Here is a 26,736-nt window from a genome sequence, read left to right on the forward strand (position 1 = left end):
TGTTTTGTGTAGGGGATGTACTAGTGGGGAATTTTTTGCCGAGCCCAGGGTTTTGCTTTAAAGTCTGTAAAGTCTTAAATTATTTCAAAAGTGACATTTTATTAATTTTCAATTTTTGACATGGATACAAGGAAAGTAAAAGCAACAATAAGTGATAAAAGGGTGTCACAAGCAATATTACATAACAAGGCATGTGGTACACAACAAACACGCCATCTGACATTTCACCCGTTGAGACATAATGTCCCAGCTTTAGAAGCCAGGAAGGTGTACACCAAACGTAGTAAGAAAGCAGAAACCAAACCGTTACTTGACCCCATATGTTTAAGGCGGTAGTCAGGGCCGAGATGATACCACTGCTCCAACCATTAAATGATTATGTGACCCAATGTAAAAGAAGCAAAGGGAGTAAAAAGAGGGAAGGGTAGGTAAAGTCTTAAATTATTGCATTTGTGCCACTAGAGGACATTGTTGGGGAAAATTCCAGTTTAGTTTGTTTGTGGGCTCCATCTTGTCCCTCCTACAGTTGGGTAATTTTTGGGACACAGGCCTCAATTGACAGGTGAGAGGGTACGTTTGACAAATTAGTTTATCTCTATAACCTGCACATGCTACAAGGAAGACATACTTGCATGCCAGTGGTGCCCTAAAGACATGAAAAAATATGTTATGGAGTTAAATGATGAGGGCCATAATGAAAGCGCAAGTAGCTTTTCCCTTCAGAGTTCTCATTCAAGAAACACTTGTTCTGCTGCTTCTGGATCATCACAAAGTGTTTCTTCACCAGCAGCATCTTCAAGTAAGGAAGTGTTGCAAACCACTGCCTCACAAAAATACACAACCTTCATTTATAGAAAAAAAATGGCACCTGCAAATCAGAACATTGATCAAGAAGGAGAAATATATGCTTTTGATGGAGCATTGTCAGTAACTGAAAATGCTTATTGGCAGGAAGCTTTTAAATATTATGAGGAAAAGGGGTGATTACCAGTTCTAATATTTGAAATGTTCTTAACCTATACAGTTATTTGTTCCATTCCATTTGTAATTTAAAAAAAAAATAAAAAATCGTTGAATAAGCTGTACTTTTATTTCACACATAATACTGTTATTCACACTGCATTTCACATTCCCAGTATAACCAAATGACTTTCAATTTGTAAATGTACTCTACAGTGATTTTTTTTTTTTCAAATTATCCAAAAAAATAAATAAAAACCACAAAAAACAAAACAAAAAAACTATCCTGCAGAGATGCCCTATCTAACCATTGGGACAATGTAGAGAGTCTGCTGGCAATGGAGTCCTTATGTTTGAGCGCTCAAATAAACATGATGTTGGGACAGAGACCTCTCAGCACTGATAACTCCAATTCTGGTCCTGAGCAGTCCCCTCTGTGGTCAATAATAGGGTTCTCCCCATCAAGTCAGGTCTCTGCAGCTGTAGCAGGTGGTGATAGCTGGGAAACTCTGGAGCAGTAGCACAGTCCTTCCCTCACTGCAACTAAGCACAACAATAGCCTGCAGCCTGGTCAGTACACCTCTTCTAGCAGAACAGATCCTCTGGCAGCATGTGGTCAGCAGCACACAACAGACAGCCCAGTGCTTCACTCTGCCTGTACTCTAGGTAGTAAAGTTCTCACAGCATAATTCAGTGGCAGACAGTATTCCGTCCCAGAGTCCTATACACTAGCTCTGAGGTTCATGGCAGTCTGCATGTGGTCCTAAACTCACTAGCACAAAGCCCAGGAAACAGCCTAGCCCAGATATATTAATCATGGAATTAATATGCACACAATCCTGTATTAAAAAGAAACTATCACGGTTATGAGAGCAACCGTTAATTTTTTAATACAGAGTGCACTTATATCACAGGATACATGAATAATTCCAGTCTTTCTACAGAGAGAGCACAATAGGAGCTGTTCACCTTCAAACACAATCTGACCGAAACTTTCCACTAAGACAAGGGATGGGAGGGAGAGAAGTCACAACTCCAAATTATTCACTTGTGTGTTAAAACTTGCAGCGTCTGCTCTTTAACAGCTTCTTTTCAGTAAGTAGATAAGGATAGCCGAGAAAACACAATTTCATCAATATACAATATTTCATACAAATTTGTTTATAGAAATATTTTTTTGTCTGAATAAAGAAAGGAATATACAAAATTACTATAAATTCATTTTAAGAGTGGACACAGTAATCCATGTCTACAGTTAATGTCTGTTTGGCAGTGATACCTAAAAACAGCACTTCTGATTCCATTTTAGCGGGATAAAAAATAAGCTTAAAGTACACCTAAAGGCATTATTTTTTAGTTTTGGATAGAACAGAGAGGGACCCCTTCCCACATTTTTATTGCTGTCTGTGTCTCCACAAGTGTGTCACCATCTCCATTTGTCTTGTTACTGTTATCACCTAAAGGGGAAAAAAAAACAACCAAAATATTCTGGTGACAACCAGAAACTCCCTCACTTTGGAGGAAATCCCTTTCCTTTTTTTGGCTATGGGGCAGAAAGTGAAAAGGAAATGAACTAATGTTACACAGATTTGTTTTTTTTTACTATACCCAAAATGAAAAAAAAAAAAAAAAAAATGCTTTTAATTCTACTTTAGTCCTTTTTGTTGGGCTGCTTTTTCTTAGCTTTATGTTAAAATGCAAAGAGTATAGTTTTAGGAAAATATTCACTATACCCAGCAATCTGAGTTCTACTTTTCCAAGTGTTTTTAAAGGAGTAGCTTACAATAAATTAAACAAACCTGCAGCAAAACAAATTTATCTAAAGCTTGTGGAACCTTAAAAAAGCTATACTCATATACAGGTAATTTATAAAAGCCATTTATCATTTAAACTCATGGTATCAGCAGCAGAAATAAAAGTTTAAACAAAAAACATATCCAAGTTAACCAATGTTGAATGTGATAAGTTAGATCCTCAGATTTTCCATAACAGTGAAACCTGTGGCAGTGACAGTATTAGGCTCTGTGGTTTGCCGAGATGGTGATGGTGTCCATTGGCTCTTTTGGTGGTACCTCACTAAAGACAGAAAAGACAGAAAATTATTATATATATATATATATATTTATAATATATTTGCACACACACACACACAGGTTGTATAATATAGAGCTTCTCTGAGTTGAACGTTCCACACACTGCTTCCATTTCACAATAGCTCACCCCTCCCCGCCCCTAACCTTCCATATGTCCTACATATGGGTTTACTGGCTAAAAAGACTGGAAATTTCAGAATAACCTGCTTCTACTGTGTTTTTTTTGGTAGGGGGAGGGAAAAAGTCGGATTTATAGTAAAGTTGGCAGTTCTTCCACCCATCCCCTCTGAACTGTAATTCAAAATCTAATCAGCTAAATTAGGAGCAGAGAAACTACTGCAACCAGCATATAACATTAACCATAAGTATATAGCTGAAAACCAGTATCAAAATAATACCTGTGTTATACTGTATAAGATTAATAACAATACAAACAGTTATTATCAGCAAAGGACCCAATCAGAGTCCTATTGGAATTGTGCACATGTATCCGGGTATATATAGTTGTGACAGAACCCACTGTCACTGTGTTTAGGAAGTGACTGTGGGCTGGCCTCCTGCCCACAGACTATGGCCTAGAAGAGACTTAAAGACTTGGAGACAAAATGGCAATGAGATAATGTAATGTAAATGCTACATCCCTTCTCCCCCATCTCCCTCCTCTTGTTGCTGTGTTTAATTGTGTTGGAGCATGGCATGTAGACAAAGGTTTGGAGACATCTCCCAGCAGGGGATGTGCAAGGAGGGGCTGCCTGCGTATCTTAATCCCTTTATGTGTTTCTGTTTCCATGCACAAGTGTTGAGTTCCCATTGGTTCTTGCTTGTCCCCTATCCACTCTATGACAAGGCTAAGGGGAGTGTCCCTAACTGTGTTTAAAGATGTATGTTTTTGTGTATAAAGGTGTATGTTTTTCTATTTAATAAACAGTTTATGCTCTGCATGTTTAACCCTGTGGCTTGTCTCGTGATTGAGGAGTTAAGGGCTGGTTATGGTGAGTCTGCAGCCTGCAGGTGCGTTTGGAGGACAGGAGACACAGGTCTGGCGGAGGTGCCCAGCGGAGGTATCAGAGATCCGTCACAGTGGTGGGATGTCTCCTGCAGTCCGGGACATCCAAACCACCACCAGGATTCAAGATCCAGTTAGCCAAAGAGCGATACGGGGACCGGCCAGCATGAGAGCCGAGCTCGGGAGGAGGCTGCAAGGCATGCAGAAGCAACATCGGGGACAGACGACAGAGCACACCATGCTCGGCTGGGGGGATGTGATCCGCCAGCAACTCTGGCAAGAGACGAGTGACAGCATCAGGGGAACATCCTTCCCTCCCTCACAGAGATGTAGTACTGTGCACAAGAGTTGTTGAGGGAACGACCGCGAGATGAGCGAAAGACGGAGCTCGGAAGATTGGTCCGGGAGGAGATGAGGCTGGACGCCAGCTACAGAGCCTTCTCCAGGGGTTCACAGCTCAACTGTGGCCAGGCACAGCAGGTGGCAGCCCGACAGGAGGCGTCAGCTACGGCGGCGTGGAGCAGCTCCATCAAAAAATGTACGGAGACTTTGGGAGTGATGAGTAGCGGCGGCTGGAAGACATCCTGGACTTCCGAGATGAGGTGCTTGACCTCACCGAAGAGGCGTGTGACCAGGAGGAATTGGAGTTCCTGGTTGAGCAGGAATGGGAGCTCGAGATTGCCTACAAGTGGCTGTATGACTGTGATTAGCAGCCCAGCATGGCTCCCCTTGCTTGGGACTGTCCGGGAGAAATAGCGGACAGTCGTAAAGATGCGTAGCAAATGGGGCCAGGTGTGCCCCTACGTTTTCCCACCCTAACCGCAATGGGAGAAGCAGTGATGATACAGAGGGCACTGCGAGTGCTAGAATGCTGGAACGCATCTGAAGTTCCCCAGGCAGCGAGACCAGCTAATAGCATAAAAGTCTCATAAGGGGGAGTTGAGACGGGTGCTGGAAGGCTGGTAGATGGTGATCAGCTGCAAGTCCAGACTATCGCATCTGGTGCCCCAGCAGAAGTGCTGGTGACGGAGCAGAGTGCCGCTGGTCTGTGCCCACCCTCAGATTGAGATCTAGGAAGTTCTATGGATGATCTCTGTGAGCTGTTACCCCTACAGCAGATAGCCCCACTGGGAGTGGAGAAAGCAATTCTCCCTCCTCAGCACTTGGACACCACCCCAGTGTTTATCCCCCCCAGCAGAAGTGCTGGCTACGGGGCAGAGTGCCGCTAGCCCCCTGCCCAGCCCTCAGTATGTTTTTGGAGGGTTTGGGAGATTGCCCCCGTCGCCCCAGCGGCTGGTCGCAGAACCAGGAGGGGCAAAAACCATTCCCCCTCTCCAACGGCTGAACTCTGCCTTTGTATATGTCCCCTCAGCAGGAGCACTAGCTACGGGGCAGAACGCTGTCGGTCTCTGCCCAGCATCAGAAAAAGTGACGGAGAGTCCGGATGATACTCCAAGATACCTCCCAAGTGGCTGGTAACTAAACCAGGAGAAAAGTACTGTTTCCTCCCCAACAGCTTAGCACTACCAGCCTACGCTCCCTACCAGCTGAAGCACTGGCATCGGGGCAGAGGATTATTCAGCCCCCCCCCCCCCCCAATACCTACAACCCAGCCCCGGATCAGGGGATTGCGGACAGCTGTCCCCACTCTGCATGGCCCAGAAGAGACTTAGGAAAAAGGAAGAAACCAGAAAATTATACTAACCACCACCATATCCCCATTAGATAAAGCCAGGCAAAAAGGAGAAAATGCCCTGAGGGATTGTATAGGTGGTGTTAAATAACACAGTAGAAGCAAGTATATATAAAGTATAAACAAAAAAAACAAGGATTTTTTATTAGTACATCACAGTAACAATAACAAAAGAAAGGAAGAAAAACAAAAAAAAAAATAGCAATATATATTATATATACACACACACACACACACATACAGAATCTCTTGCAGGATGCACACAGAAGCTCTAAATAATAAGAGTGGCATTCCATATACTCCTGATATCCAACATGTTTCGGATTAATATTTCTATGTCTAATTCCATCTTTAGGGATCTCAAAGAGAGACTGCAATGCCTAGCAAATATGTAAAAGAGTATTATTAACATGTTGAGATCGCATATGCAACAAAGCAAATGCACATGGGTCAAAAAAGGATACAGGGAGGCTACAAAATGTGTGTTCTTTGGAGGAAAAGGAAAAAAAAAATCTCAAGAAGAGACTTAGAGACAAAAATAAGATTTTTGTACTCGCCTTAAAATCCTTTTCCCTGAAGTTCATTGATGGACACAGCAGCTCTTCTTGACCTTAAGGTTATATCAGTATAAACTTTTTATATTTTTACTACATCACTGTATGTTTCAGTTAATGCCTGAAAAGTCCTAGAAAGAAAGTGCAAAAAAAACCCCAAAAAAACACTTGCACAGTACCGCCCAGGGGGTGATTCTACTTGCTATAACCCCTCACACTGCATCCGGCAGCTCAGTTCGTCAAAAGCAGTACAAACATAAATAGGGAGGGGGGGGGGGGGGGGTGGGAGCTGTGTCCGTCAATGAACTTCAGAGAAAAGGATTTTACGGCGAGTACAACAATCCTATTTTCTTTATCATTCATTGACGGACACAGCAGCTCTTCACCTTAGGGATGTCCCCAGGCAGTGTCAAAGAAACAAGGGGTGGGAACAGCAAACAATAACCCCTCTTGGCTTTCCGACATGTTTCCGACATAAAGAGTCCATTTCCCAGGTGTGCAAGGCGGTGACCTGGTGCCCTGGTAGAATGTGCAGTGACAGGAAAGGGAGGTGCCCGTCCCCTTATGGCATAAGCCTGAACTACAATCTGTCTGATCCACCGAGAGATGATGGCCAATGAGACCGCCAGTCCCGTCTTCGGACCAGCCACCGATACAGTGAGTCCGACCTGAAAAGGAGCCGTAGCAGACAGATACACGCGCACAGCCTGGACCATGTCCAAGGAATACAAAGCCACCTCTTTGGGATGTGACGGCCGAGGACATAAGTACGGAAGCACAATGTCCTCATTTAGATGAAAGGACGAAACAACCTTTGGAAGAAACGAAGGCTGTGGACACAACAGCACCTTTTCCTTGTGGATGATCAAGTAGGGAGAGCTACAAGACAAGGCCGCCAACTCAGAAACTCTCCCGGCAGATGTAATGGCCACTAGAAAGACTACTTTCTGAGTGTCAATAAGGTAATCTCCCTAATGTTTACAAACAGCGGTTTCTGAAGCACCGAGAGCACCAGATTCAAATCCCATGGAGGTAGTGGTGGTCGAACCGGAGTCCTGGAAACTGAATATGTACGTAGACGCCACCCCACCTCCTCACACATGGAGATGTAGGCCTTCCACGTATGATGATAAATCATCCGAGAAGATGACTTCCGTGCCCTCAACATAGTGGATATTACCAAATCCGACAGACCTCGGTCCCTTAGCACCTGGCTTTCAACAGCCATGCCGTTAAAGCCAGTGATGGTAAAGCAGGATGAAGTATTGGACCTGGCAACAGAAGGTCCTCTCGCATTAGCTGTCGCCAAGGGACATCAGCCACCATTCGTACTTTGTCGGCGTACCAAGGACGTCAAGGCCAATCTGGGGAAATCAGTTACCGGAATCCCCTCGGCCTCCACTCTGCGAAGCAGACATTGTAGAAGTTTGAGTGGGGGAAAAGCCTAAATCAGTTGATAATGCCCCCCATGGAGCCACCAACGCATCTGCCTGGGGATCCTTTGACCTGGCCACCTCTGTACCTTCCGATTGAGTCGAGAAGCCAGGAGATCCACATCTGGCGCGCCACACCTTAGGCAAAGGACCTGAAATACACCTGGATGCAGCGACCATTCCCCTTGGTCCAGCATCTGACGACTTAGGTAGTCCGCTTGCCAGTTTTCTACTCCTGGAATATACACGGCCGACAGAGTCGGCACTCGCCGCTCTGCCCACCGCAGGATGTGAGCGATCTCCAGTGCTGCAGCAAAGCTCCTTGTTCCTCCTTGATGGTTGACATACGCCACGGCCGACTCCAGGCATTGAGTAGGCACCAACACTGACTTCTGTAGGTTCATTACCCAACCAAACTCCCAAAGAATTTGCATGGTGATCACCACATCCTCCCTTAATCCTAAGGTGGAAGCTGCCATCAGAAGGAGGTGGTCCAGGTAACCCACAATTGCAATCCCTCACTGCCTTAGCAAAGCCAACATTGGGGCTAGCACCCTGGTGAAGACCCTCAGTGCCGATGCCAGGCCAAAAGGGAGAGCTACAAATTGGTAGTGCTCGCCCCTGGCTGCAAATCACAGAAACTTATGATGCTTGATGCGTCTGGGGACATGCAAGTATGCATCCTTGATGTCCAGGGATGCCAGAAAATACCCCTGATGGAGTGCAGTGACCACTGAGCGAACGGATTCCATCCTGAACCTTTGTACTTTCACAAAGCTGTTGAGGGCCTTGAGGTCCAGGACCAGACGGACGCTTTCCTTTTTTGGGACTACAAACCAATTGGCGTAGAATCCCTGAAACCTTTCCAGCGTCGGTACAGGTACTATCAGTCCGCGCAGCAGCAGGTCCTGTACTGCCCCAAATAGGGCCTCCCGACGAGCCAGACGATGAAGATTGGAGGGAAAAAAATCTGTCGGACAAGAAAAAAATCTTGTACCCTGAGGAAACCAGTTTGCAGACCCACTGGTCGGAAAGTAGGGAGGTCCACTGGGCTGCAAACTCCTGAAGACGACCCCCCCACCCGAGAGTCGGGCGGGGGCAAACCTTCATGCTCGCAAAACCAGGGACACTTTTGTCCCTCAACAGGCACCTTGTCGGACTGGGAACGATTATCTGTGGACCTGGGCGGACGAAAAATACGCTTCTGATCGGAAAAGGAGGGCCCTTGTCTCAACATGGCTCCTCCCCTTTTCTGGACTGTGGGAGTAAGCACTTATAATGCCACATCCATAAATTTAAGGGGGGAAAAAGGGTACTATAGAAAGTAACCAAAGGTTGGACTTTTCAGACAAGGAAACAAAGTAGTAACAAAAATGATATTTATTGAAAAAAGTACATAGTATGATTACAGTATTAAAAAATTAAAAATCATGAGAATGATACAATTTGTACAATGAGTCCTTGTGCGTCTACGCTTTTCGGCGTAAGGCTTCTTCAGGGCGAGAAAGGTTCAGAGGTATAACAAAGAAAAAGGAGGGTGGGGGGGAGTGAATGTAGGTGACCAGGCTGTCTCCCAGGGGCATACTCTCACCTCAGGATCTGTATCTTTCCACTGAAGGCACTTTCTGCTAGCTGGGATATATTACATGCCACTAGCCTTGTTGAACTTCAATGCCATTTTTCCTTTTTGGGCCTTAGATATTCAAGTGCTACCTATTATGAGATGCACACCTGCCCCTGTCATTGCAACATTTATTCACTAGTTTCTGTAAATTTCATCATCTTTGGTAACCCTCTAACCACTGGATATTTGTACATGATGGCTAGCCCACCTAAAGATAGTCAGATTCGCGCCCCCCCCTCTTTTTTTTTTAATTATATCTCTGAACCTTGATTGTCCTGAAGAAGCCTTATGGCAAAACGCATAGACGTACAAGGGTTCATTGTACAAATTGTATCATGCTCATGATTTTTAATACTGTAATCATACTATGCACTTTTTTCAATATTATTTTGTTACTTCTTTATTGTTTCCTTGCCTGAAAAGTCCCACCTATGGTTACTTTCTATAGTACCCTTTAAGTGTGCCAGTGCTTTCTTAGATGCTTGGTCTGCAGACCAGCATTTCAGCCAAATCAGGTGACGCAACACTACTACTGATACTGCAAAAAAAATGCAATAGGCGTATATTATAGTTTCCAGAAAAGTTATCACCTCTACAAACTACGGGATAGATTTAGGGACTTATTTTTAATCATTTTTACTGGTAACGGTAGCGATCTGCAATTTTTAGCATGACTGCGACATGACAGAGATCACTGTTCCCGATCACTGGGAACAGAAGATCTCTGACATGTCATTAAGCAGAGTGGGGAATCACCTTGTAAAGAGGCAGTTCCCCTTTCTACCTCTGTACACAGCGACCGCGGGTCGCCGGCGGACATTGAGTCCGTGGAAACGCTCCTGCTATCCTCCTTGCACAGACTGGTGTACAACTACGGAGGTTTGCGCAGGGGAGCCTACCTGCCGCAGTATGATGGCGGCTGGTTGGCAAGAGGTTAATGGATGAAGTACCTCTCCCAAAGCACTCGTGACTAACTGCTCTTTGATCTTTGGTAGGAAAAACTTGGGAGTACTGGATGAAGTGGTCAGTTAGCACCAGTACATTTCCAATTCCTCAATCACTATCAATGCAAGTAAAATCTTTATAGACAAAGTCCATAGTGCCTTGAACTGGTTGGCCTTTATCCCTCTAAACATCTGAGGCAAGGTCTACACAGATTAGTCACATGATACAACACACTTTATCCATCTTAAAGTGGATATACAGGTTCTTAAAAGGTTTTTTTTTTTTTTTTACCTTAATGCATTGCACCCATGCATTGACAGGGAACAGTTTATATTTAAGTGGTTCTAAAGGCTCAGGTTTTTTTTAACCATAAAATATAACTAAAGGCAAAAGTTTTTTTTTGTGTTGGATAGAGTGAAGAGGGATTAGAACTCCTGTCAGTGTGTATTGCTGTCTGTGCCCCAAAAAAGTAATAGAGGGGAAATCTTCCAATAGGGGCACTAGTTCTGGTGACCTGGGGGTCCCAAAAAAACTCCCTTAATTTGCAGGGATTACCGCTCACTTCCCGGTTTGGTTATGGGACAGAAAGTGAAGGAGAAATTCTGCGCAACGGGACACACACAAAAAAAAATAAAAAAAAATCTGCCAGGGGTTATAAACCTCCCTTGCTCTATCTAAAAGAAAAAAAAACAAAAAAAAAAAAAACAACAAAACAAAAAAAACAGTTTGTCAATGAGAAGAGAGCCATGGGACGGGCTGAGCCACTCTTCATGTGTGAATTGCCAAACTCAAGAGGCTTGCTAGCGGGGGGGGGGGGGGTTGGTGAGCCAGGACAGCAAAAAAGAAGAGCTGCTCTGTGAAAACCATTGCACAGAGTATGGAAGTATAACATATTTACATATTTATATATATATATATATATATATATATATATATCTCTATCTATCTATCTGAAGGTCTCTTTGGTGGAACCTGGCCCATTGTACGGCTGGAATGGCTGCCGTCATAAGACCTAATACACACATTACTTCCCTCATCATACATTTGGGGCTGCATTGAAGAAAAGATGTTCTCTGCCACAGATTCAAAAATCTTTTCTTCCGGCAGTACAATTTTCTGATCTACAGACTTGATCCAGTAACCTAAATACAGGATCTCCTGTGTTGGGGTTGTCTTGGATTTCTCCTGACTGACAATCCACCCTAATCGACTCAGGCTGAGTTGAGTTAACTCCAGATCCTGAGAAAGACGACTCTCCGAATGTGCTGTTAGAAGCAGGTCGTCTAGATAGGGAATAATCGAGACTGACTGAAGCCTCAATGGAACTAGTGCCTCTCCGTGAACCTTGGAAAAGATTCTCGGGGAGGATGATAGACCGAAGGGGAGCGCTCTGCACTGAAAGTGGTAAACTTTTGTGTCTATCTGCACTGCCATCCGAAGGAATTTTTGGCATTCCTCCCTTATTGGGATATGCAAATAAGCATCCCTTAGATCTAGAATAGCCATAAATATCTCTTTCTGGAGGAGATTTTTTATGGAATAAATGGACGCCATCCGAAATCTCTTGTAACGGATGGAGCGATGCAGTGGTCGGAGGTTCATAATTAGTCTGAACGTCCCCGACAGCTTTTTTACCACAAAAATGTGTGAGTAAAAACCGTCCCCTTGTTCCTGAATAGGGACTGGTGTCAATACTTCTTGATCCGCCATTTCCCCTATCAGTAAAGGCCCTGGCATTTTCCGAGTGACTTGGGAGTTTTGTCACCAAAAACTTTGAGGGAGGGCTGTTGTGGAATTCCAGCGCGTGACCCCTTTTTTATTATATTTAAGACAAACTCGTTCGAGGTTGTCTCTTCCCACTGTGGAAGAAATTTGCTTCATCTTCCTCCCACAGGAACCCTGACGTCACTGGGGTTTGGGGTCCTGATTGGGGAGGTTAAAAAGTATGCCCCCTTTTCCTTTCCCCTTATGTCCCGACCAATGCTTTTTGGGGGTTGATCTCTTCTCTGATTTAGAGGGTTCCTTAGAGGGATGAAAAATTTTTCTTTGAATTTTTTTTTTTTTTTTTGCGGGAAAGGTTTTCTTTTTATCCGTCGTCCTTTCTAAGGTGGAATCTAACTCAGGCCCGAAGACTAAGTCTCCTGTAAAAGGGACCCTGCACAGGCGGGTTTTAGATGCCGTGTCCCCCCCCCCCAAGTTTTCATCGATACTGACCTCCTTGCTGCCACTGAAAGTGCTGCAGACTTAGCCGTAAACTTTACGGAGTCCGTGGAGGCGTCAGAGATGAAACTAGTGGCCTTGAAAAGTATAGGGAAGGTTTTCAAAAGCTTCCCCCTAGGAGTGCCTGCTTTTAGATGTTCCTGCAGTTGTGACAACCATTACTCCAGGTTTCTAGCTACACAAGAAGTGGCTAGAGCTGGTTTTAAGCCTGCAATAGAGGCATCCCAGGCCCTCTTTAAGACTATGTCTGTTCTCCTGTCCATTGGATCTTTCAAATGGCCCATATCCTCAAAGGCCAGATCAGTCTGCTTTGAGACTTTGGACAGAGGGGCGTCTAGTTTAGGATTTTTATTCCAGACCGCCTCTGGGCTCTCATCAAAAGGGAACCTTCTCTTAAGGGAATTAGGAAAGAAAACCTTTTTATCCGGTTCAGACCACTCCTTAAGGATAAGGTCAGAAAGCACTTTATGTATCGGAAAAACCCTTGCTTTCTTTTCCCCCAGAGCCTCATACATCTTATGTCTGGATAACTGAGTTTCTTCCTCCTCAATTTCCAGCGCATCATAAATAGCGCCCATTAGCTCATCTAATTTCTCAAGAGACATCTTATACTTTGAGGCTTTAGATGTTGCTTGATCCTCATCCTGATCTGAATCTGCATCAGAGGAATCAGGGCTAAACAATGTGGGGCTAGGCTCCCTGACCATACAGGGCTCCCCTGAGCTGGGTGTTGTAAAGCATGGTGAGGAGGAAATTGCAGTTGTTCTATTAGTGGAGGCAGCTGAGTCTACATCGGTGAGTAACTCCCGGAGGGACTTAAAAGTCAACGCCATTTCCTCTTTAAAGGAGCCCAAAAATTTAGCCAAAGGGGAATATGCCTCAGATTTAAGCAAGCTTGCAATGCATTGCTTGCATAGGGCTTTGTTAAAGCCAGAGGATAACCTATTCCCACAATTAGGGCACTTTTTGCGGCCTGCCTTGTCTTCCTTTGGGAGTTCTTTAGCCTGAAAATAAGAAAACAAAATTTTTTGCGTCAGCTCCATGTCACCACCAACTGCATACATCCTTAACTGTGAGTTAACCACCACCGTGGGGCACTACAGATCCCAGCCTACAAACACCACAACTCCTTAGACCACCAGAGTAATAGCATGCCCAGCAGCCTACCTGGGATTGGCTGGTGCCTGCCTCCGCCGGAGTGTCCTGGGGAATAGCCTCAATGGTCCCCCTCTGCCGCTCCAGATCCCGCCGCTAGTCCTGTATCGCTGGACGCTGGTCGGGACTGCACAGGCACAGCGCTGGCTCTCCCTCTCCTCCCTGTGCCCTAGACACCCGGAACCGAAAGTCTCGGCACACAGTGATGACGCGGTTCCACCGGAAATGACGCTCACCGTCTCCGACCCCACCGCAACAAGGAGCAGAGATAGAAGGTTCCACTCACCGCTCCTGGGGGAAACCAGCGTCATTCTGCCCCTGGCCACCTCGGCACTGGAAGGAGGAAGGTAACGGGTCTGTTCCGGTTCAGCTGGACGGTACCCGAGCCACAACAAACAAGGTATGGACCCCACTGTAGCCGAAAAACAGGACCCAGTCCCTTATGGCTTACAGATTCTTCAGGCAGCCCCTGAGAGGGGCCTCCAGGTTCCTGGCAACATGTTCCTCCGATGGAGGAAACACAAATGACTGACCAGGGACCTGAGGGACCGCCTTTTGAACTGTGGCAATGTGTTTCCTGTGTCAATGGGAGGGACTCCATCTCTCAAGGGCTGTCCTGGAAGAACACTTGGGAAAATGGCCTGGTCATTAAGGGGGCAAATCCTTCTGGGGTTGAAGTGGTTAATTAACATGCTTTTGGGATGCCTTAAGGGTTCAAGGATGTAAATACAGGTGTATAGCATGACAAACATCTGTATTTGAATTGCCCTGGAACCTCAGTAGGTGTAAAAGTCTGCTTCATAGGACTGTATTGACGGAATATACACATGTGTGCAAGTACTAGTATTTACAGGCATTTAGCGGTATAGTGCGATTAAAGTGATACTAAAAGCTAAAAATGTTTTTTACCTTAATGCATTTTTTGCATTAAAGTGGATGTAAACCCAATTCATGAAATTTGAGCTGGGAACAAATATCTGCAGTGTTTTTTTTTTTTTTTTTAAATATCTCTTCATAGTTTTGCCCTGCTCAGTTCCTCTGTTATCAGCCTGATAACATTTGACAAGCTCTCCGAGACGGGAGCCAAAAGGGTGTGTCGGAGGAGGCTGCCATAAATAGATTTTGCACACAGCTAAACTATTCACAGGCAACCTCTGCATGTGTGGGGAGGGGATCAGGACCGTCTTTAATATTGATTGGGCAAAACATTTCCTGAATCAGATTAGGGAGCAATTGCAATTGGTTGCCAGGGGTTACAGCACATGATTTATGCTTGTTGATTGGTTGCTAGAGATTAATGTACATCAATACTGCTCACTGATTGGTTTCTAGAGGTTACTGCACATCATTATGCTTACTGATTGTTGCTAGATGTTACAGCACATCATCTCCTCACTGCCTGCACACCGTGCACTAAGGAGGTGAGGGAACCATTAATAGACAGAAAACTCCCATTGATCCTAGGATTCCTGGGATCAGTGGCAGTGCTTGGGGGAGGGGTGGGTGTGATCAATTTCCAGCATGCTCCTTTATCTCCCCAGTGGCTCTGGAGGGGGTGTGCGTGCCTTTCCTCCAATCAGCAATCCCAGTGTCTCTCACAGTGTCTAGCATCAATCCACTCCTACAGGGGAATCAGGAAGAGAACATTTTAACAGGATGTGCACGTTATAAACAGTATATAAAGCTGATGACAGAAGATATACATGTAAAACTTATGTAGGGAGATTTGTTTCATCTCTATCAGCTGAGGCTGTTCACTTCACTGGGTATATGTGAGGGTTTACATCCGATTTAAGGTAAAAAAAAATAAAAGGTATTTTATTTCATTGTTCTTCCCCTTCCCTGTGTAAACGGGAAGAGGGGAGAAAAGATCTGGTTGCATCTCTTTTCCCCTTTCTTCCTCTTCAAGTGGCAAATTAGGTTTAAAAAATAAAATAAAAAACAAGCATGTTATACTTGCCTCCTCTGTGCAGTTGTTTTTGCACAGTGCAATCTGGACCCTCCTCTTCTTGGGTCCCTCTCCGCTACTCCTGGCCCCTCCTTCCTGTTGTGTGCCCTCACAGCCAGCAGCTTGCCATGGAGGCACCAGAGCCAAGTCAAAGCTCCAGCGCCTAGAGGCGATTCAGTTCGCATTGTGCGCTATATAAGTATTTCATTCATTCATTCATGGTGAAATAATAAAAAAAGGTGAAGCGCTTAGATTATATATATATATATATATATATATATATATATATATATATATATAAAAATAAATAAAACAATATCTATATAATCTTTTACCAGTGTAAATAATATAATCAACTTTAATAGTAAAAAAACACCACATAAATTAACACTATTAATGATTTTATGTTTTAGACAACACTATATCCAGATATACCAACAAATTTTTAAAAATTTATATATATATATATATATATATATATATATATATATATATATATATATATATATATATATAAATAATATATATATATATATATATATATATATATATATATATATATATATATAATATATATATATCCACCAAGGTTTCTAGTTTCCTGGTAATTGACAGTTATGTCCCACCATGGAGAGGTGGAGCTCTGACCAGAGGCGTTTCCCAGCTCGAAACATATTGGATATATGAGCTCCAATCCTATCAGCCGTGGGGTATTAACGTGGAATGGGACATTAAAGCGGAGGTCCACCCTAAAGTGGACCTTCCGCTCATCGGAACCCTCCCCCCCTCCGGCGCCACAATTGGCACCTTTCAGGGGGGAGGGGGGTGCAGATACCTGTACAGTACTCTCACTTCCACTTCCGGGATAGCTCTCTGCGGAAAGGGGCGTAGATTACGCCCCTTTCCGCAAGTGCCTGTCCCTTTCCGCAAGTGCCCCGCTGCCTGCTGGGAAACACACAGATCCCAGAGGCAGCGGGGACCGTCCTTATTGCGCAGAGCAACAGGGAACCGGGAAATGAAGCCGAAAGGCTCCATTTCCTGATTCCCATACCCAAGATGGCGGCGGCAGGACCCGAGAGACGATCTAGAGATTGGCTTCGGGTGCCGACATCGCGGGCGCGCTGGACAGGTAAGTGTCACTATTTTAAAAGTCAGCTGCTGCAGTATTTGTAGCTGCTGGCTTTAAAAAAAAAAAAAAAAAAACCCAGAGTCCCGGCGGACTCCCGCTTTAATGTGTTTTTAAATAAAGCATAAATTCCCACACTATTTTTAACCAGAAGTTCTGTTTATATTTTGATAATATGGTATTGATGTCTTTCTTTTTTAGTCCATTTTTAATTTTTACAATTTTTTTTTTTTCCTCCCTATTCCTGTTTTCATATTTTTGATTTTAAGTCTTAGTCAAATTACCAATTCAAATTTTGATTGTATTTATGTGATATTTATCACATGGGTTCATTTTATTGCTGACATGGTGTGTATTCATTTATTATATTTATAGGTACATTATGGGGTTTACATGGGGGTCAGCCCCCAAAGAATTACTATAGTCAATTATTAGAATGCATTATAAAAACATTTTTTTAATTTTCATTTTTGTGGTCACTCACATTATGAGCGGTTTTTATTACATGTTGATTTACATGCCCGTTTTTATTTAATGATGTACAAAGCTTTTTGAACTGATTGCGTTTCCGTAGTGTTTTTGCTGACCAGAAGCACTGATCAGAATGAGGCTTGAATAGCAAGCCATGGGTGCCATTTTGCTGACCAGAAGCACCGATCAGAATGAGGCTTGGATAGCAAGCCATGGGTGCCATTTTGATGAAACTGGAAACAGTTCATACCTGTACCTAGCTGATAGGGGAGCTGACCTTCTAATGTGAGTATCCCATAGTCTATATAAACGCGGTGGCCGCAGTGTGCTAACATCCCCAGATGATGTCTGTTTAGGAGAAACGCGTCGGGAAGGGCTCGTTGATGCCACTGCGTTGCCAGATTGTATTTCCCTGTGTCATATAGATTATTATTATTATTATTATTATTATTATTATTATTATTATAGTATTATACTATATACCCTGTGTCATATAGATTGATTTTGTATCTTAAAAATATCTTTGTTAAAAATTACTTAATAAATACTGTGCGGGAACCTGTCCTTAACAAGCACAACAATGTCAACAAGCAGTATAACGTAAAGAGAAAAAGAAGGGGAGGGTGCTGTGTTGGTCGGTGAATTACAGAGAAAAGGATTTTACGGTGAGTACAAAAATCCTATTTTCTCTTATATTCACTGACCGACACAGCTCCTCTCTAACAAAATGGGACGTCCCCAAGCAGTGCCAAACAAGGGGTGGGAAAAAAACGCATAAAAACGTCATCCACCATGGCGAGTGGGAACTAGCAAAACTAAACCCACAAAAAACAGCAGTGTGTGTAAAAACACCACCATATAACCGGGTATCCTCAACAGGAGTGATCCCCAAGACCGCAACACTGCGGAAGTAATGCAACAGTGCATTAACACAACAGTACTGCGTTTTTATTGAAAAAAACAGGAAAAACTAAGCTTACATATCCAATTGCAACTACACGTCCACCTGCAAAACTTTGCGGCCAAAACAGGCATCAGCCGATGCACTGACGTCTACCTTGTAGAACTTGGTAAACGTATGGACAGACGACCAGGTCGCCACCTTACACACCTGAGCGCCCGATGCTTGGCGTCGGAAGGCCCAAGATGTTTCAATTGCCCGTGTAGAGTGGGCCGTGACCGGAAAGGGGGGCACCTTCCCCTTCAAGGCGTAGGCTTGGACTACAATCTGTCTGATCCACGTGGAAATGGTGGTCGACGAGACTGCTATACCCTTCTTTGGACCAGCCACCGAAACAAACAGTGAGTCTGACTTCCGAAAGGGAGCCGTGGCAGACAAATTCACCTTCAAAGCCCTAACCCCGTTGAGAGCGTGAAGAGCCACCTCTTTGGGGTGCTTCAGCTTAGGACACAATCATGATAATACAATGTCCTCATTGATATGAAAAGCCGAGACCACTTTCAGTAGAAAGGATGGTTGCGGAGATAAGGCGACTTGCAGGACAAGGCTGCCAATTCCAAAACCCTCCTGGCCGATGTGATGGCCACTAGAAAGACCACTTTCTGGGAAAGTCACCAGGGGAATCTCCATGATACTTTCAAAAGGCGGCTTTTGAAGCGCCAACACCAGATTCAAATCCCATGGGGGTAAAGGAGGGCACACCGGAGGGACAACATGTCGTACCCCTTGGACGAAGGTACTAACCAAGGAGTGTGATGCCAGGGGTCATTGAAAAAAAAAAAAGGCTGAGATGTGCCCCTTGATGGTGCTCAATGCCAATCTCTGGTCTACTCCTTGATGGAGAAACAGCAGTATCCTTGCTATGGAAAAGGAAAGTGGGTGCCAACCTTTCTCCTCACACATGGAGATGTAGGCCTTCCAGGTACGATGGTATATCTTTCGTGAAAAATTTCCGTGCCCTCAACATAGTTGGAATCACCGTGTCTGACAGATCCCGGTTCCTCAACATCTGGCTCTCAATAGCCATGCCGTTAAAGCCAGCGATGGTAAAGCAGGATGAAAGATTGGACCTTGAGATAGGCGGTCCTCTCGCAACTGCAGTCGACCAGGGAGTGTCTGCCACCAGACGCACCAGATCTGCGTACCAGGGGGCGCTGAGGCCAATCTGGGGCAACCAGGATTACTGGAATCCCTTCAGCTTCCACTGTGCGAAGCAGACGTGGCAACAGTTTTAGTGGAGGAAAGGCATAGATCAGCTGGTACTGATCCCACGGAGCCACCAGCGTGTCTGACACGTCTGCCCACGGGTCCTAGACACGAATCGTGGCACCTTCCGATTGAGACGGGAGGCCAATAGATCCACATCTGGGGTGCCCCACTTCAGGCACAGCAGCCTGAATATCTCTGGATGCAATGCCCATTCTCCTGGGTCCAGCATCTGTTGACTCAGATAGTCTGCCTGACAATTTTCCACCCCCAGGATGTAAATGGCCGACAGGGCCAGAACGTGTCGTTCTGCCCACCGAAGTATGTGAGCGACCTCCCTGAGCTTCTTGTTCCCCCTTGGTGATTTATGTACGCCACAGCCATAGCATTGTCCGACTGTATCCTGATCGGACGCACTTGAAGACACATCGACCATGTGTGGAGGCACAGCCCGAACGCTCTCAATTCGAGCAGATTGATCAGCAACTCGGATTCTTCCATCGACCAGAGGCCCTGAGCCGACTGAATCTCCATCACTCCACCCCAGCCAGATAGACTGGCGTCCGTAGTGATCACCTTCAATTTCAGAGGAAGGAACAATTTTCTGGACTGAATCACCGGGGACCTCAACCACCAGATTAGAGAGTCCCTGACTGGCTGGCTCACCTGGATCTGTTGATCCAGGGACAACTGAGATTTGTCCCATTTCAACAAGATCTCCTTGTGCAGCACTCTGGTGTGGAACTGGGCATACAGTACTGCCTCGAAGGAGGCTACTATGAGTCCCAGTACTCGCATGCAAAAGCGGAGTGACAACCACTTGCGGTTCATCTGTAGTTTGACCGCAGATGAGAGTCTGCAATTTGTCTGAAGGGAGAAAAATTCTCGCTTCCCTGGAGTCCAATAGCAAACCTAGGTACACCAGACACCAGGGCCAGCACAATCACGGACTTCTTTAGGTTCAGCAGCCACCCAAATTCTTGCAGGGTGATCGCCACATCCTTCTCTAATTCTGAGGCAGAAGATGCTCTCAGGAGGAGACCATCCAGGTAGCCCACGACAGCGATCCAGCGTTGTCGCAGCAACGCCAGTACTGGAGCCAGTACTTTGGTAAAAACTCGGGGCTGATTCCAGGCCAAGGGGAAGAGCCACAAATTGGTAGTGGGCTTCCCCGACTGCCAAACACAGAAAATTTTAATGCCAAGGGCATATGGGTATGTGCAGGTACAAATCCTGGATGTCTAAGGACACCAGGGAGTCCCCTTGATGGAGTGCAGCGACTACTGAGCGAACCAATTCCATTCTGAATGTCTGCACTTTTGCAAAGTGATTGAGGGCTTTTAAGTCCAAGATTGGACATACCCCTTCCTTTTTGGGAACCACAGATTTGAGTAGAACCCCTGGAAGCTTTCCGAGTCCAGAACTGGTAAATCACCCCCTGATTCAGCAAGTTCCTTACTGCCCCTAGCAGGGCCTCCCGGCGAACCGGGGACATGGGTATGCTGGAGGGGAAGAATCTGTTTGGCGGCCAAGAGAGAAACTATCTTGTAACCTGTGGAAATCAGATCTGATAACCGGGAGGTCCAACGGGCTGCAAACTCCCAAAGATGACCCCCCACCCGAGACACGGGTGGGGGGGGGGGGGGCAAACCTTAATGCGGTAGCACTTTTGTTCACAGGCTTGTGGTCCCAGGGACACTTCTGACCGTCCATGGACGTCCTGTCGGGCTGGGGACGTTTTGCCGAAGCACCGGGCGGACGAAAAAGCCGATTGTGAGCTGAAAAGGAGGGCCCTTGCCTGTGGCGTGGCTCCTTAGCCTTCCTGGCCTGTGAGAGTAGTGTACTCTTACCACCCATGGCGTTTTTAATACTGTCATCCAACGAGGCTCCAAACAGCCGTTCGCCAAGGAAGAGAAGAGCCGTCAGGTCTTTTTTGGATGCCTGGTCAGCAGACCAGCATTTCAGCCAAATAAGGCGCCTCAGCACCACGGCTGACACTGAGGCCCTGGATAGCAAAGGGAGAGTATCCAGGGCCACGTCACAAACATACTTAAGGCCATGCGCTAGTTGGCCTGATAGCTCCACACAGACAGGGGCGGCATGCTGCTCTCCCAATTCGCGGTGCAAAAATTTTGCCCACTCAGTCAGTGTCTGCGACACCAGTGCGGATGCCAGTACAGGTCGCGCGGCTGACCCCCCCCACAACCGTAAAAAGGAACGAGCCACTGCTTTTGCCTTCCTGTCCGTGGGATCCTTGAATGCAGGAGTCCCCTCACCTGGAATCTTGGTTACGTTATTTAACCTAGATACTGGGGGGTGCACGGTTGGAGGAGCCGACCACTTTTGAGAAGGCTTTCCTCAAAGGGGTAAGGGACCACCAAGTTTTTGGGGACCAAAAAGGTCAGTTGCGGGCGACCCCAGTCCCTGTAGATGAATTTGTCAAAGTAAGTCGAATACAGGAACACCTTAGGTGAACGTGCTGGCTTGTGGGACCCAAAAGGGACTGAATCTTCAGGGTATCACACACAGCTGTGATAAGTGCTCCAACAAGTGCTTTGTCGCACCTGGACGGGGAATCATCCTCACTGTTCGAACGGTGCTGGTCAGACACATCTGATAGGTCAGAGCAGGGGTCTCCAGCCGCAGCAGGGCCAGAGTCTGCATCAGAGCTCTCCCCAGAGGACAGAGGCAGGGGCCTCTTACGTGCACCTTTCCTGCCACCTGCCGCCTCTATCTTAGCAACATAGGAGTCAAGGAAGGCCGCCAGAGTGTCCATGCGCACCGCACTAACCGCAGGTGACCCGGTTGCTATAGCCTGGATTTCGGGGGAAGAAACACCAGTTTCTGAAGCCATGCTGACCCTATCCTGTCTTTCACCTGCAAGGGGACTTAGGACAGTGAAGGTCCCACCCTCCTGCTGCCGCCGCGCGGGGGGGGGGGGGGGGTACTTAGCGCTAGACTCACCACCCTGGGGTGTTCTGTGAATGCAAACAATAGTGCCTGTAGTCCCTAGGAGGTTCCCAGATGAAGAGAGGAGAAACAAACTGTCAGCAACAGCAGCTCTAACAGCAGTGCAATGATCTGCAGAACAGCTTCAGCGTTCAGCACAGAGCCATCCAGTGTCCCACACACACAGTGGATACAGGAAGTAACAAGAGAACGCACATGTCATACTGTCACAAGAGGCCAGCGGTGAAGAAAGCATTCAGGCTTTCACAAAATGGCCGCCAATGTAATCAATAGGAATCCTAAGGAAAATGGCTGCTGAAGCTCCCCAGGGGAATCTATAGCTTTCCCAAATCCAAGATGGCCGCCGGAACGGCACCATGCGGTGAAGAGAGCAAAAATAAAAACGAGCTGCCTGCTGACAGACAAACAACCTCCACAAATACTTGGTTTTTGGCACCCCCAGACCTGAATCAGGACTGAACAGCAACCGCACAGAGCCCCCACAGGTGAGAAACAGCGACCCCACACACACACCGCCCGCAGACATCCCCCTCAGAGGGGGAAGGGAGGGTGATAGGGACTTGGGAGATAAGGAGGTGAAGTGGCCCCCGAATCGACCCCCCAGGGAATGCCCAGCTGCTCCCCCCACCGAAGCAGTGAGAGCCGTACCTGCCAGTCCTTTAGAGCTGGGAGATATTCTGTCACAGACCTACACCTGTGCAGTTACAGGGTAGCTGTTGGCCTTGGTATACTGTGATCCAGACATCAGTAGCCAGGTCATATGTATACCCCGGAGCATTGAAGCTCACCGACCACCTCTGGAGAATGAGGGAATGTCGTGGCCTGCCGAGCCGTAGCTGGGGCCTGCTCACGCTCGATGGCCGGACTGGGGAGACTACAAGGATATCATTAACCAGCCTGTCACCGAGCCGGCAGTTGATAGATCTCAGGATCTCTCAACTTGCGCAAAAAGCAGCAAACCTGCAGTAAAAATTTGAACTGAGAGGTCCGCAGGGTTTCCTAGGTCATTCTCCTTGCTAGGCAAAATAAAAACTGAAGCTGCTAGCAGGAGGAGGGTTGATAGAACGGGGCCCACCCCCGGGCGGGATTAAAGTTCTGTGTATTGTGTAACAATTTTGCCTTGTTTCTCCTAATGGCAAGCTATACATCCCATGTAGTTATAGAGAGGAGCGGTGAGTTCTGCCTGAGCAGGCTGTGGGGTTGTGGCCTAGGGAGTGCCCCCATGGGCAGAACTAAAAGTTTTAAAGTGTTGTATTACAACTTGCCTAGTAATCTCCAGTGATAGGGCATACAACCCATTTTGTTACAGAGAGGAGCTGTGTCGGTCGGTGAATATGAGAGAAATATATATATTTTTTTTTTAAAACAGGGGCCTTACAGCATTAAATGGTGGGTGCTGCATTTTTTTTGGTCACAGTATTTTCCAGATGCAATTTATTTGAAAAAACAAAAAAACAAAACAAAAACAAAACACAAAGCACTGACTTTTAATGCACAAAAACACAATAAAAGACCCAATTGCTTGGTAAAATATAAAAGATGGTCTTATGGTTACTGCCCTCGATCTGACATCCACAGTGGTACCTCACATGCATAGTGAAATTGCCGTTTACATACGACACAAGACTCATGCTTGTGTGCATGAGCATAGGGGGGGGGGGGTGGATGTAGGGGGGCTTTATTTTTTTATTTTAATTATTTAATTTAGCTTTTTTTATTTTATTTTTACACTGTTCCTTACATTTTTTTTAGCACTTTTATTATTATTATCAAAGGGAATGTAAATATGCCCTGTGATAGAAATATGTAGTGACAGTTTTTATTTATTTTTTGGAAATTTGGGGTCTATTAGATCTCTCCTCTGCCCTTAAAGCATCTGACCATACCAAGATCGTTATGATAACTTGCTTTCCCAATTTAAAAATTGTGTTTATACCTGACGAAACCAAAGTGATGAAACACTTCTGTTTTCTTAGGCCATAGAGATGATCGGAGCCATTTACGGTCTCCGAACAGCTCTATGGTCAGCTGGCGGAACCACCAGCTGCATTTTAGGTTGCCTGTGGGACAGGAGAGCCAGAGAAAACCCCTGCCACTGCTTGTAAAAATAGTCTAGTGGCTAATTAGGATTGCTTTTACATGAAAGCTGACCGACGGTTGAAGAAAATTGATACCTAGAGGATGCCTAAACCTGCAGGCATCATTCTGGTATAACCACTTAAAGTCCAGCGATGTACCAGCATGTTTCTGGTCCTTTTTGGGCATATATTGTAATGTTCTTTTTTTTCATTTTTTTTTCATGCAGCCTGTGGGATGAACGAAAAAAAAAAGAGAACCTAACAGATTCCTCCATTTACATTGATCCATACGGATGAAGACATTTCTGCCAGAAAAAGCGTGTGGTATGCCCACCATTAGAATATACAGCCCTGCATCTGCCCACTTCTAATGATGGGCACACATGCAATGTTTTTTTGTTTTGTTTTTTTGTGCTCAATGAAAAAGAATGCAACAGATTCCTCCATTCACATTGATCAATGTGGATGAAAAAATCTCTGCCAAGCAAAGTGAAAAAAAAAAAAAAAATAGGATTTTTGTACTCACCGTACAATCCTTTTCTCTGTAATTCACTGACCGACACAGCTCCTCTCTGTAACTAAATGGGTTTGTTAGCGTGCCACTAGGAGAACTAGGCAAAATTGTAACACAATACACAGAACTGTCCGTACCACCCAGGGGAGCGGACCCTGTGCTAACAATCCTCCCTGCTGCCATAACAGCCCCAGTACGTCAACAAGCAGTATAACGTAGAGAAAAGGAGGGGTGGGTGCTGTGTCGGTCGATGAATTACAGAGAAAAGGATTTTACGGTGAGTACACAAATCCTATTTTCTCTTATTATTATTCACCGACCGACACAGCTCCTCTCTAACTAAATGGGACGTCCCCAAGCAGTGCCAAATGAGGGGTGGGAAAAACAGCATAAGAACTTCATCCACCATGGCAAGTGGGAACTAGTGAAACTAAACCCACAAAAAACCCAAAACAACAGTGTACAGAAAACACACCGCCACATAAAAGGGTATTCTCAACAGGAGAAACCCCCAACACTGCAACCTTTTTGCGCAAGTAATGCAACAGTGCATTAACAAACAGTACTGTGTTTTTTACCCCAAAAAATTGCAACTAATCGGCCACCTGCAAAACTTTGCGGCCAAAACAGGCATCAGCCAATGCACTGACATCTACCTTGTAGAACTTGGTAAACGTATGGACAGACGACCAGGTCGCCGCCTTACAAACCTGAGCGACCGACGCTTGGTGTCGGAAGGCCCAAGACGTTCCGATTGCCCTTGTAGAGTGGGCCGTGACCGGAAAGGGGGGCACCTGCCCCTTCAAGGCGTAGGCTTGTACTACAATCTGTCTGATCCACCTGGAAATGGTGGCAGACGAGACCACCATACCCTTCTTTGGACCAGTCACCGACACAAAAAGCAAGTCTGACTTCCGAATGGGAGCCGTTTCAGACAAATACACTTTCAGAGCTCTAACCACGTCGAGAGTGTGAAGGTCCACCTCTTTGGGGTGCTTCGGCTTAGGACACAACAATGGCAATACAATGTACTCATTAATATGAAAACCTGAGACCACCTTCGGTAGAAAAGACGGTTGCGGACGCAACACCACCTTATCCCTGTGGATGACCAGATAAGGCGACTTGCAGGACAAGGCCGCCAATTCCGAAACCCTCCTGGCCGAAGTGATGGCCGCTAGAAAGACCACTTTCTGTGAAAAGGGTCAACAGGGGAAACTCCCTGATATTCTCAAACAGCAGCTTCTGAAGTGCCGACACCAGGTTCAATCCCACGGAGGTAACGGTGGATGCCCCGGGGGGACATGTCATAACCCCTGAACAAAAGGTACTCACTAACGAATGTGACGCCAGGGGTCGCTGAAAAAAAAAGGACAGCCAGGGCTGAAATTTGCCCCTTAATGGCGTTCAATGCCAAATTTCTAGTCTACTCCTTGCTGAAGAAACAGCAGGATCCTGGATATATCCTGGATCCCCTTCTCACACATGGAGATGTAGGCCTTCCAGGTACGATGGTATATCTTCCGTGAAGACTTCCGCACCCTCAACATAGTTGGAATCACAGAGTCCGACAGACCCCGGTTCCTCAGCACCTGGCTCTCAATAGCCATGCCGTTAAAGCCAGCGATGGTAAAGCAGGGTGAAAGATTGGACCTTGAGCTAGGAGGTCCTCTAGCAGCAGCAGTCGCCAGGGAGCATCTGCCACCAGATGCACCAGGTCTGCGTACCAGGGCTGCTGAGGCCAATCTGGGGCCACCAGGATTACTGGAATCCCCTCGG

The 26,736-nt window shown here is 45.9% G+C and overlaps 1 protein-coding gene across 3 annotated transcripts in view; it reads right to left on the reverse strand.

Annotated features, from left to right (window-relative positions):
* Positions 1-79: 79 nt before the first annotated feature.
* Positions 80-26,736, reverse strand: part of HDGFL2 (HDGF like 2) — a 663,710-nt gene continuing 637,053 nt past the window's right edge. For all 3 annotated transcript variants that reach the window (XM_077475770.1, XM_077475771.1, XM_077475769.1), the window contains one exon: positions 80-3,036. In XM_077475770.1, the coding sequence (XP_077331896.1) occupies positions 2,927-3,036 (110 nt within the window). In that variant the 3' untranslated portion in view covers positions 80-2,926. The remainder of the gene's footprint in view (positions 3,037-26,736) is intronic.

Source organism: Lithobates pipiens, unplaced genomic scaffold, assembly GCF_037356315.1.
Source record: "Lithobates pipiens isolate NorthernLeopardFrog02 unplaced genomic scaffold, aLitPip1_a1.2 Scaffold_13, whole genome shotgun sequence".
NCBI lineage: Eukaryota > Metazoa > Chordata > Amphibia > Anura > Ranidae > Lithobates > Lithobates pipiens.